At 39.2% G+C, this 13,271-nt stretch overlaps 1 protein-coding gene across 2 annotated transcripts in view; it reads left to right on the top strand.

Annotated features, from left to right (window-relative positions):
- Positions 1–13,271, top strand: part of BRINP1 (BMP/retinoic acid inducible neural specific 1) — a 345,404-nt gene that overhangs the window by 124,388 nt on the left and 207,745 nt on the right. For both annotated transcript variants that reach the window (XM_077468203.1, XM_077468212.1), the window contains exon 2: positions 10,146–10,401. In XM_077468203.1, coding sequence (XP_077324329.1) covers positions 10,196–10,401 — 206 coding nt within the window. In that variant the 5' untranslated portion in view covers positions 10,146–10,195. The remainder of the gene's footprint in view (positions 1–10,145; positions 10,402–13,271) is intronic.

Raw genomic sequence — 13,271 nt, 5'->3', positions numbered from 1 at the left:
AAGGGGCATTCTTTCCAATGACCACCAATGTGAGGAACATTATTTGCACTGGACGCCAATGTAAAGAGCATTCTTTCCAATGGACACCAATTTAAGGGACATTCTTCCCACTGACCACCAATGTGAGGAACATTCTTCTCACTGATCACCAATGTAAGGGACATTCTTCCCACTGATCACCAATGTAAGGGACATTCTTCCCACTGATTACCAATGCAAGGGACATTCTTCCCACTGATCACCAATGTAAGGAACATTCTTCTCACTGATCACCAGTGTAAGGAACATTCTTCTCACTGATATCCAATGTAAGGAGCATTCTTTCCACTGATCACCAATGTGAGGAACATTCTTCTCACTGATCACCAATGTAAGGGACATTCTTCCCACTGATCACCAATGCAAGGGACATTCTTCCCACTGGTCACCAATGTAAGGAACTTTCTTCTCACTGATCACCAGTGTAAGGAACATTCTTCTCACTGATAACCATTGTAAGGAGCATTCTTTCCACTGATCACCAATGTGAGGAGCATTGTTCCCTCTGGACACCAGTGTAAGGGGCATTCTTCTCATTGGTTGCCAATGTAAGGGACATTCTTCCCATTGGACACCAACATGGGCGACACAGTGGTGTAGTGGTTAGCACTCTCACCTAGCAGTAAGAAGGGTCACAGGTTCGAATCCCAACCGCAACACTACCTGCCTGGAGTTTGCATGTTCTCCCTGTGCCTGCGTGGGTTTCCTCCCAGAATCCAAAGACATGCAGGTAGGTTAATTGGCTTCTGTCCAAAATTAGCCCTAGTATATGAATGGGGACCTTGGATTGTGGGCACCTTGAGGGTAGGGACCGATGTGAGTGTGCAATGTACAGGGACAATTGTAGACACTTACTCAGGTTGAACTGGATGGACTGGCGTCTTTATTCAACTTTACAAACTATGAAACGTAAGGGGCATTATTTCATGGGCCCCACTTAAGTTAAAAGGTTGAGAAAGACTGTTGCATTTAATATAGCCAATAAGTAGGACCAATGCTAGATCCTGTTTGTGTTGTTTGTAGACGTGTGTTTGTGTCTATGCTTTCATGCTCTATGTATTTCTTTTTTTTTTTTTATCACTAGTACAGCTACATTTGCTCTCCCTCGGCTAATATTTACATATCTACATGCATTTTCTCTTCCTGATCTCCTCAGACTTATAAAATCCCCAAAGCAATCAGTGATCAGGGTAGGGATTTCACATTTACATGTTAATTGCCAGCTTGTTATGAGAAGCTTGTGTTGCAGCACGTTCATAAACCATATCGCACAAATATTGAAATACAAGAACAAATCAATTATCCTCTTCATTAAATATTGCTGACTTAAGTCAATCCAAATGCAAACTAGTACAGATTATAGGTACAGGATACCTTGTTTTATTAAACTGCACTGCGTGCGAGAGCAACGCATCAGAGAATAGAGAGAACAAGAGGGATGTTAGAGCCAGCTCTATAAGATATGACCAAAAAGGCTTTTGTAGAATATCAAATGACTGAGCCTACCTTGTACATGTTACCTTGGTCTCCAGCTATACAATAAATAAAATGTACAGAGGTGATGTAAGATATAAAGGTTAAATTAACTATTTTTGGTCCCATTTCCGAGAAGACACCATGATTAATTAGATGACTTATTATGGTTCCTAACAAGAAGCGCCATTGAGCATCCCGCTGACTTTCTCTGAGCATCCTGGGTCTAGTGATGTATATGTATATTTAAATTACATTTTGAAACGCATTAATCTCATTGCAGATCTGCCTGTTTGGTGTATTACACTCAGTCACTTTAGAGAGGCCTCTGCCTCTAAGATACTACTGTAGGCATTATTACTCTGTTCTCAATTTATACAGTAAGTTTATATATACATATGCCTTTACACGCACATGAACTTTAATGGCATCCCAATCTTAGTCCGTAGGGTTCACTATTGAGTTGGCCCAACCTTTCCAGCTTTAACAACTTCAACTCTTCTGGGAAGGCTGTCCACAAGGCATCCCAGTCTTAGTCCATAGGGTTCAATATTGAGTTGGCCCACCCTTTGCATCTTTAACAGCTTCTAGTCTTCTGGGAAGGCTGTCCACAAGGCATCACAGTCTTAGTCCATAGGGTTCATTATTAAGTTGGGCCACCCTTTGCAGCTTTAACAGCTTCAACTCTTCTGGGAAGGCTGTCCACAAGGCAACCCAGTCTTAGTCTCTAGGGTTCATTATTCAGTTGGGCCGCCCTTTGCAGCTTTAACAGCTTCAACTCTTCTGGGAAGGCCGTCCACAAGGCATCCCAGTCTTAGTCTGTAGGGTTCAATGTTGAGTTGGCCCACCCTTTGCATCTTTAACAGCTTCTAGTCTTCTGGAAAGGCTGTCCACAAGGCATCACAGTCTTAGTCCGTAGGGTTCATTATTAAGTTGGGCCACCCTTTGCAGCTTTAACAGCTCCAACTCTTCTGGGAAGGCTGTCCACAAGGCATCCTAGTCTTAGTCTGTAGGGTTCATTATTAAGTTGGCCCACCCTTTGCAGCTTTAACAGCTTCAACTCTTCTGGTAAGGCTGTCCACAAGGCATCCCAGTCTTAGTCCGTAGGGTTCAATATTGAGTTGACCCACCCTTTCCAGCTATAACAGCTTCAACTGTTCTGGGAAGGCCATCCACAAGCATCCTAGTCTTAGTCCGTAGGGTTCAATATTGAGTTGGCCCACCCTTTGCAGCTATAACAGCTTCAACTCTACTGGGAAGACTGTCTACAAGGTTTAGGAGGGTATCTATGGAATGATTGACCAGTCTTCCAGAAGCTCTTTTGTGAGGTCATGCACTGATGTTGGAGAGAAGGCCTGGCTCGCAGTCTCCGCTCGAATTCTTCCCAAGGGTGTTCTATCGGGTTGAGGTCTGGCCAGTCAAGTTCCTCCACCCCAAACCTGCTTATCCATGTCTTTATGGACCTTGCTTTGTGCACTGGTGCGCAGTCATGTTGGAACAGGAGGAGGCCATCCCCAAACTATTCCTACAAAGTTGGGAGCATGAAATTGTCCAAAATGTCTTGGTATGCTGACACCTTAAGCCCTTGTACACACGGTCGGACATTCCAACAACAAAATCCATCAGATTTTGTCTGACGGATTTTGTCCGAAACTTGTGTTGCATACATATGGTCAGACAAAGTTGTTGGAAAATCCGATCGTACGTAACGTGATGACGTTATTTAGTTATGACGGGACTACCTTCAGGCTAGTAGCCAATAGCTTTGGTCTAGGAATTTGATCTGAGCATGCGTGGCACTTTGTCCGATCGAAATTCTCTACACACAATCGGACAAAGTCCGATCAGATCATGTTGTCGGAAAGTTTTATAGCCCAGCTCTAAAATTTTGTCCGTCGGATATTCAGACGGAAACAGTCAGATGGAGCCCACACACAGTCGGATTATCCAACAACATGGTCCGATTAGACATTTCCTGTCGGAATGTCCAACCGTGTGTACTAAAGTTTCCTTCACTGGAACTAAGGGACCAAATCCAATCCCTAAAAAACAACCCCATGCAATAATCCCCCCTTCACCAAATGATTTAGACCAGTGCACAAAGCAAGGTCCATAAAGACACAGATGAGCGAGTTTGGGGTGGAGGAACATGACTGGCCTGGCTTTAACCTGATAGAACACCTTTGGGATGAATTAGAGCAGAGACTGTGAGCCAGGCCTTTTCGTCCAACATCAGTGCCTGACCTCACAAATGCCCTTCTGCAAGAATGGTGATACATTCCCATAGACCAGTGATTCTCAACCAGGGTTCCGTGGAACCCTAGGGTTCCTTCAGAGGTTGCTATGGGTTCCTTCAGCATTGGGCCATTTCTGCCTCTTGGATAAGTTCCTACCAACACCAATGATATTTTTAGCTATCTGTAAGGAGTTAATTCTTCCCAATGACCACAAGTGTAAGGACCAGTCTTCCCACTGACCATCACACTAATGTATCATGAGTTGTAGATTTCTAATTTTTAGCAGGGGTTCCCCGAGACTGGAGAACGATTTCAAGGGTTCCTCTGTGTTGAGAAAGGCTGCCAAAGACACACTCCTAAACCTTGTGGACGGCCTTCCCAGAAGAGTTGAAGCTGTTAAAGCTGCAAAGGGTGGGCCAACTCAATATTGAACCCTACGGACTAAAACTAGGAATCCATTAAAGTTCATCCGAGTGTAAAGGCACGGATCCCAAGACTATTGACAATATAGTGTTTGTATATATATATATATATATATATATATATATACATTGCAAAAGGTCCTTCAGGCCAGGCTAAGACTTCCCTGAAGGGTCCCGGGAGAGATGTACCTAAGACTCCTTTCGCACTGGGGTCTCCCTTGTGTTAGCGATAAAGGGCCACACATTTTAGCGGTGCTTTACCGCTATTTAAGCAACGCTTTTCAGCTGCTAGCGGCCGAGGAAGGAGGTAAACCTTCGAAACGCATCAGCCAGCAGTGGTTCTGCTGCTTGCAGGACTTTTTCTAATGTCCTGCAAGTGCACCACACCAGTGTAAAAGCACTCATGCTTTCATATTTGGGCAGCATGGGAGGCGCTTTACAGGTGCTATTTCTAGTGCTAAAATGCCTAAAAACTGCCTTAGTGTGAAAGGGGTCTAAGGAGGGGGTTACTGCAGAGAGCACAGTCTTGTGAGTACTGGAGGAGTCTTGGAGGAGAGACTGTTAGAGGGAGGTGACTGCCAAGGTGCTGCATATGCTTTCACATGTGATTACTGCAGACCATCCACTAAATGTGATTGAGTAACGACAAGTGACTTCAGATTGTGGATGTGAAGTGACTATTATGCCATTTCCAGAATTCTATCAGTAAAGTGCAGCAAACTACTTTATGTGTGGACATTCTTTCCTTTGGAGATGTGAAGGTCCATGGCTGGGAATGTCATGAGGAGGCCTCTGGCATGGAGTGGAGCACAATATGGTGGAGGTTTCGGCCTCGGTTCTAGGAGCAGAGATGGGGACTTGCGTTTTTGATGCCAAATAAAGCCAATCACAAAGCTGCTCTTATATATATATATATATATATATATATATATATAAGTTTTATGATCGGAAACTATATGGCAAAAACTTTCCCACACATATACTACACCTATAAACTTGTGGGCATCTAGTTCTAAAACTATGGACTTTAATTTGGAGCTGCCTCCCCTTTGCATCTATAACAGCCTGCACTCCTCTTGGAAGGCTTTCCACAAGAAGTGGGTCCATTTAGTTAAAAGAACATTTGTGAGATCAGGTACTAATGTTTCGCAACCAAAAGGGGGGAAGGGACCCTGAAAAAAATAGGTATTAAGTGAGACCCTAAATGGTAATCGCATGAAAAATGCTAATTTTATTTTGGACTTCTAAAATTTAGAAAAAATGCAATTTACACCTTCACCCAACGGAAAAAAAATAACAACGTTGTTCTTTTATAAGCAACCCAAGTCCAGACTCCAATGACTAAATCATAAGCAAAAATATTTTGTTCACCACAGCACTGTACACACCAACAGTGTCTCCACACTCAAAACAGCGCAGATTGATAAATACCAAAATGCTTGTAGCAATAAAGCATAGTTACATGTGGTGTAAAAGTGATATTATTTATTATTATTATTATAGGTAGTTATATACCGATGTTGGACCAGACTTGGCTCTCAATGGGCTTTCCCATTCATCCCAATGCTATTGAGTAGGGTTGAGGTCAGGGCATCCTGAAAACCTAGATCTTTTACCACACCCAAATTGATATGAAGCCCCCCCAACCTCCCCCCCCCCCTTGAGGCTATGATAGCCTCCACTGTTCTGGGAAAGCTTTTCACAAGAGTTTGGAGTGTGCCTGTAGGAATGTGGTCCCAATCAGGTAAAAGGACATTTGTGAGGTTAGGTACTCATGTTGGGCCAGAAGACCTCGTCCTCAATGCATACTCCAATATGGCCCAAGATGTTCAGTAGGGTTAAGGCCAGGGCTCTGTGCAGGCCCCTACAATTCCTTCCTCAGCAAAATGGTTAAACCTTGGTCATTAATATAGAGTTATCCCTTTTTGACTATAATTCCGCGTACACACGACCGAACTTTCAGGCAGACTAGGTCTGACGGTCTTCCCGACGGACTTTCGGCTGAGTTCTGACTGACTTTTTCCGAACGAACGGACTTGCCCACACAAACGGACTAAGTCCGCTTGAAAGTCCATTCGTTTTGAAGGTGATGACGTAAACGGGACTAAACAAAGGAAATTCAATAGCCAGTAGCCAATAGCTTCCCTTACGTCGTATTTGGTCCATCGGACCAGCACACAGACGAACAGTTTTCCCGATTTTAGTCCGTCGGAATTGAGTCCATCGGAGAGATTTGAAACATGTTCTATTTCTAGGTCCGTATGATTTTTTTGCTGAAAAACGATCGGACTAGCCCACACACGATCGGATTGTCTGACGGTGTAAACCCTTCGGACCTAGTCTGCCGGAAAGTCTGGTCGTGTGTACGCAGCATAACAGTTCTTCTGAGAAGGCTTTCCACAATATTTTGGAGAGCATCTGTTGGAATTTACAGTATGCCCATTTGTGACGCCAGGAACTTATGTTGGTTGAGAAGATCTGGCTCACAGTTGGCGTTCTAATTCATCCTGAAGGTGTTCAGTAGGGTTAAGATCAGGGTTCTCTGCAGGCCACTCAAGATCCTCCAGCTTAGACTGGTCAAAAATTGTCTTTATGGGGCTGGCTTTGTACATCAGAGTCTTTCTGAAACAGTAAACTTATGGTCATATACATCTGATTGGCTTCTGGTTTATTTAACTGAATAAACCTTTTAGGGGCTACTTACACCTTATTTCACAATTTTGTGCTTTTGTGGTTTACTTATCTTTATATCAAAGGTCTCATGTGTGGTTGTTTTTTTCTATTAATTTTAAATTATAATTAGGAACTAGGGTAGTTTAAAACTGAATGCAGGTTTGTGTGACATTCAGAAGCTTTGTAAATGAGGTATGTAACTTTCTTTTTAAGCGTTTCTCTGTTTTAGTACATTATTACCACCATGGGGCCACCTGTTTCCACCGACTGTCGCTCAACTGCAAGTGCTGTGAACTAAAAACAGCTTATATCACCTTCAGCAACAAAACACCGGCCTGCTGTCCCTGGCAGTTGCCAGGATGCAAAAAAAATTAACCATTGCTTATACCCCCTATTTAAAAAGATTAGGAGTCCTTGCATAAGAATATAATTTTGTATTTTCTCCAGCCAAAACGTTAAAGGTGTAGGATCCTTTCATTGAATTTTTTCTTATCTGTTTTGAAAAATGCCTGTTGTATACATAGAACAGAATAAGCTACAGAGTCCTTTTTTTTTTTTTTTTTACCATTGATGAACCTTTGGAGAAGTGCCCAGTGGTCAGCCAAGAAGTGCCTATTGTTGTTGATCAGTGGAGAGTTGCCCCCTTATGTTAGTGGTCAGTGGAGAAGTGTCCTCTTGACATGGCAGTGGATAAGTACCTATTTGCTTTGGTGATCAGTGGATATGTGCCACATTACATAGCTGGACAGTGGAGAAATGCCCCCTTTCGTCGATAGTTCAAAGAAGTGTGTCCTTTCAGTCAGTGCAGGTTTGCACCTTACATACATGTTCAGTTGAGAGGTGCCCCCTTAACATTGATGGGCAGTGGAGAAATGTCCCCTTGCATTGGCAGTGAAGTGAAGATGTGCTTCTGACATTTGTGGTTAGTGGAGAAGTGCCCCCTTGCAGTAATAGTCAGTGGAAAAGTTCCCCCTTACATTGGTTGCCAGTGGAGAAGTTTCTTTCTTCACTAGTGATTAGTGGAGAAGGGCCCTCTTACATATGTGGCCAGCATAGGGCCCCTTGCTTTGGTGATCAGTGGATAAGTTCTCCCTACATAGGGCACCCTAACAATGGTGTTCAGTGTAGCTGTGACCTCTTTAATTTGTATTCAGTAGAAAAGCCCCCTTACATTGAGTAGTTGGTGTAAAATCCATTTTACATTGGGTAGTTGATGGAAAAGTCCCCTTACATTGGCTAGTTAGTGGAAAAACCATTTCACATTTGGTGGTCAGTGTTGGTGGTCAGTGTTGGTGGGACAAAGACAGGCTTTCTCTACCTTTTGACCCTAGAGGAACCCTAAAATAATTTTCAAGTCTCGAGGAACCCTTACTAAAACCAATTCATCAGGAGTCAATAGAAAAATGCCCCCTCTGGTGGTCAATATGAAGAATGTCCCTCTTAAAATGGTGCTCAGAATGCCACCCTTAAAGACAAAAAAAAAAATATATATATATATATATATATATATATATATATATATATATAAAATCATTTTCAAAGTTTCGGAATGTGGGAATTGACAAGTGTCCCCCAACATTGGTGATTAGTGAAGAAGTGTCCCCTTATATTGATGGTCAGGAGAGCGAGAACATTTCCTTGGTCATTGGTAGCCATTGGGGAATGCCCCATCAAAATGTATCAAACAGTGAGTAGTTGGTGGAAAAGCCATTTGACATTGTGTAGTTGATGGAGAAGTTTGGTTATATTGGGTAGTTGGTAAAAAAGCACTTTTACATTGGGTAGTTGAAGGAGAAGTCCCCTTACATTGAATAGTTGATGGAGAAGTCCCCATTCATTGAGTAGTTGATGGAAAAGCCATTTTACATTGGGTAATTGATGGAGAAGTCCCTATACATTGAGTATTTTGTGGAAAGACATTTTACATTGGATAGTTGATGGAGAAGTCCCCTTGCATTGGGAAGTTGGTGGAAAAGCCATTTTACATTGGGTAGTTTATGGAGAAGTTCCCTTATATTGGGTAGTTGGTGAAAAAGCTATTTTACATTGGGTAGTTGATGGAGACATCCCCTTACATTGGGTAGTTGATGGAGAAGTGCCTATACATTGAGTAGTTTGTGAAAAAGCCATTTTACATTGGATAGTTGATAGAGATGCCCCCTTACATTTGATACTTGGTGGAAAAGCCATTTTACATTGGGTAGTTGATGGAGAAGTCCCTATACATTGGGTAGTTGGTGGAAAAGTCATTTTACATTGGGTGGTTGGTGGGCAAGTCCCCATGCATTGAGTAGTTGTTGAGAAGCCCCCTTACATTGGTTAATTGGTAGAAAAGCCATTTTATATTGGGTCGTTGATGGAGACGTCCCCTTACATTGGATAGTTGATGGAGAAGTCCCTATACATTGGGTAGTTGGTGGAAAAATCTATTTTACATTAGGTAGTGATAGAGAAGTCCCCATACCTTGAGTAGTTAGTAGAAAGGCCATTTTTCATTGGGTAGCTGGTGGAAAGGCCCGTTTACATTGGGTAGTCCATGGAGACGTTCTCATACATTGGGTAGTTGATGGAGAAGTCCCCATACCTTGGGTAGTTGGTGGAAAAGCCATTTTACATTGGGTAGTTGGTGGAAAAGCCATTTTACATTGGGCAGTTGACAGAGAAGTCCCTATACATTGGGCAGTTGGTGGAAAAATCCCCTTACACTGATGGTCAGAGTTGGTAGAACATCAATCTGCTCCCTTCACTGCTTAACACGACCCTTAATAACATTTGGAGAAACTCTGGCACAACCCAGAGCCATGGATGCAAAAGTCTGAGTTAAAACAAAAGCTCCTCCTTACCTGAGGGCTCAGCCACAAATTTTTAGAGATAGCCATGTCTGAAATGGAGCTACTTCTGCTGTGCTATCTCTTTAGTGATCCTATAGTGCTCAGGAAATCCTTTGTCCCAAAGTAATAGGTATATAGTTTAAATGAAAAAACTTTTTTTTTTCAAAGTGTGGGAATGCAGGAATGGAAAAGTGTCCCCTTACGTTGGTGATCAGCGAAGAAGTACCCCCTTACATTGATGGTCAGGGGAGCGAGAAATGTTCCTTGGTCATTGAGGAAGTGCCCCCTTTTACTGTATGTATTAAGCAATAAAATTAACCCAAGATCATTACAATTTCTCTTTAACCTTCTTGGCTCTATTGTAAAACCATTACTAGCACCATATCATGCTTCTGATGCTACCTCTTTTTGAAGACCGATATATTCATATTTTTAACAACTGTTTCCTTTTTTTTGTCTTTCCCGTGCAGGACTCCAAAAAATGGAGCAATAATGAGAGGGGAGAAGCAGAGGGAGAAGCATGAGCTGGCGTCTATTCAAGTTGCTCTCCTTCCTGTTTATTTGGGAGCAGATCACAGTTCAGAAATCATTCCAATCCCAGGAACATGTCTCCAAAGAGTTTGACTGGATTATCTCTGATCGAGGACCATTTCATCATTCCCGGAGCTACCTGTCCTTTGTGGAGAGGCACCGGCAGGGCTACTCAACTAGATACAAGATTTACAGGTTGAAACTTTTAATTATCTCTTTAATGATATGTGTTTCATTGTATGTACAGTATTAATGAATAATGGGGACCTTTATAGCCCATTCGTAAAATGCAGGTAACAGCTAGCATATGCAACGTCCTACAGCATTTTCTCTGCCTATCATTCCACAAAGAACTCTGTGATTGGAGGAGTGGCTGATTATATAGGTTTTGAGAGTCACATGACTAGATTCTCCACCTTGTAGCCTTCTTTTTTTAGGCTCTGTTTAAACCTGAGCATACTGAAATCAAGGGCGGAATGTGCTTGCATTATTTCTTAATGGCTCCCCAAACACGGTACGATTTTGGCAGTGATTGACCAGCAACAAAACGTGCTAAAACCGTGGCAAAAATTGCAACGTCAAATGCACCTGGTCTTCTTTGGAGCATTTTTGGAGTGGAGGGAGGCCCATTCAAATGTACTCCAGAAACACACCACAAAAAAAGCTAAAAAAATTATATATATATATATATATATATATATATATATATATATTATATATATATATATATATATATATATATATATATATATATATATATATATATATATATATATATATATATATTTATTTATGCGGTGCAGCAGCTGTCGATGCGCTACGCTTAGGTGTGACTGTAGCCTCATTCACTCTTTAGAATGGCTTTTCGTTGTGCTTTCTACATAGGAAGATTTTGATAAGTGGCTGTGCGACTGACATCCAGCTGGAATTAAAGCTGAACTCCAGCCAGATAAAAAAATAAAATAAAAAAATAATTAAATGTATTTTTAAATAATGTATTTTCAGATTCACGTAGTATAATTGTGCTGTGCATCTGTACGTACTGTATCTTTGGAAATCTTTATATTATATTAATCATAGTTTTATAATAATTTATATTTATATGCAATACTTTTTTTTTTTAAATAAAAATATTTTTAACATTGCAATAGTTATTGGTTTTTAACATAAATTCTTTCAAATATTAAATCTGAACTTGATATAAAAAAAAACAACAACCAATAAATATAGTTATGTATTTATAAAAAAAAACAAAAAACGTGTGAAATGCATTTTCAAATAATGTATTTTCAAATTCAGGCAGTAAAGTTGTGATGTGCTGGTCATCTGTACATACCTTTGCAACTATTTAGTGTTATTTATATTAATCATAGTTTTATATTTATTATAGTTTATAATGATTCACAATACTTGTTAACAAAAATATTTTTTAACATTTCAGTACTTTTCTGATTTTTTTAACATAAATTTATTTCAGAAATTAAAGCTGAACTCCAGCCAGATATTAAAAAACACAACCAATAAATGCAGTTATGTATTTATTAAAAATAATTAACTGTATTTTAAAATGTAAGTAGTACAATCATGCTTTGCTGGACATCTGTTCTAATCTTTGCAACTGTTTAGTGTTATTTATATTATATTAATCACAGTTTTATAATAATTTATATTGATATGCAATACTTTTTTTTTTAAATAAAAATATTTTTAACATTTCAATAGTTATTGTTTTTTAACATAAATTAATTTCAAAAATTTCATCTGAACTCCAGCTAGATATAAAAAAAACAAAAAAAAAAAAACAATGAATATAGTTATGTAGTTATAAAAAAAAAAATAATAATAATAATGAAATACATTTTCAAATAATGTATTTTCAAATTCAAGCAGTGCAGTTTTGCTGTGCTGGTCATCTGTACATACCTTTTCAATTATTTGGTGTTATTTATATTATATTAATCATAGTTTTATATTTATCATAGTTTATAATGATTCGCAATACTTTTTTTTTAAAATAAAAATATTTTTTTAAATATTTTTTTAACATTCCAGTAGTTATTTGTTTTTAACATACATTAATTTCAGAAAATTCAATCTGATTTAAGCTATGTTTACAGTATATAAAAAAAACAAAAACAACCAATGAATATAGTTATGTATTTATAAAAAAATAATAATAATAATGAAATGTATTTTCAAATAATATATTTTCAAATACACGTAGTGCAGTTGGGCTGTACTGGCCATCTGTACATATATTTGCAACTACTTATTGTTATTTATATTATATTAATTATAATTTTATATTTATCATTGTTTATAATGATATGCAATACATGAATAATAAATAATAATAATAAATAAATAAAGTTTTTTTTTTTTAACTTTCAGTACTTATCAGTTTAACATAAATTTATTTCAAAAATTAAAGCTGAACTCCAGACAGAAATAAAAAAAAAATACAACCAATAAATACAGTTATGCATTTATTAAAAAAAAATAATTAACTGTATTTTCAAATTCAATTAAGTATAATTGTGCTGTGCTGGACATCTGTACTAATCTTTGCATTTACAGTATTTTGTGATATTTACAGTGCCTTGAAAAAGTATTCATACCCCTTGAAATTTTCCACATTGTGTCATGTTACAGCCAAGAACGTAAATGTATTTTATGTGATAGACCAGCACAAAGTGGCACATAATTGTGAAGTGGAAGGAAAATTATAAACGGTTTTCAAAATTTTTACAAATAAATATGTGAAAAGTGTGGGGGGACATTTGTATGGCACCCCCCGGAGTCAATACTTTGTAGAACCGCCTTTCTCTACAAGTCTTTTAGGGGATGTCTTCCAGCTTTGCACATCTAGAGAGGGACATTTTTGCCCATTCTTCTTTTGTGAAATATCTCAAGCCCTTTCAGATTGGATGGAGAGCGTCTGTGAAAAGCAATTTTAAAGTCTTGCCACAGATTCTCAATTGGATTTAGGTCTGGACTGTGACTGGGCCATTCTAACACATGAATATGCTTTGATCTAAACCATTCCATTGTATCTCTGGCTGTAT

The sequence above is a fragment of the Lithobates pipiens genome, unplaced genomic scaffold (genome assembly GCF_037356315.1).
Source record: "Lithobates pipiens isolate NorthernLeopardFrog02 unplaced genomic scaffold, aLitPip1_a1.2 Scaffold_1, whole genome shotgun sequence".
In the NCBI taxonomy this organism is placed as follows: domain Eukaryota; kingdom Metazoa; phylum Chordata; class Amphibia; order Anura; family Ranidae; genus Lithobates; species Lithobates pipiens.
This window is presented reverse-complemented; position numbering and strand designations above follow the sequence as displayed.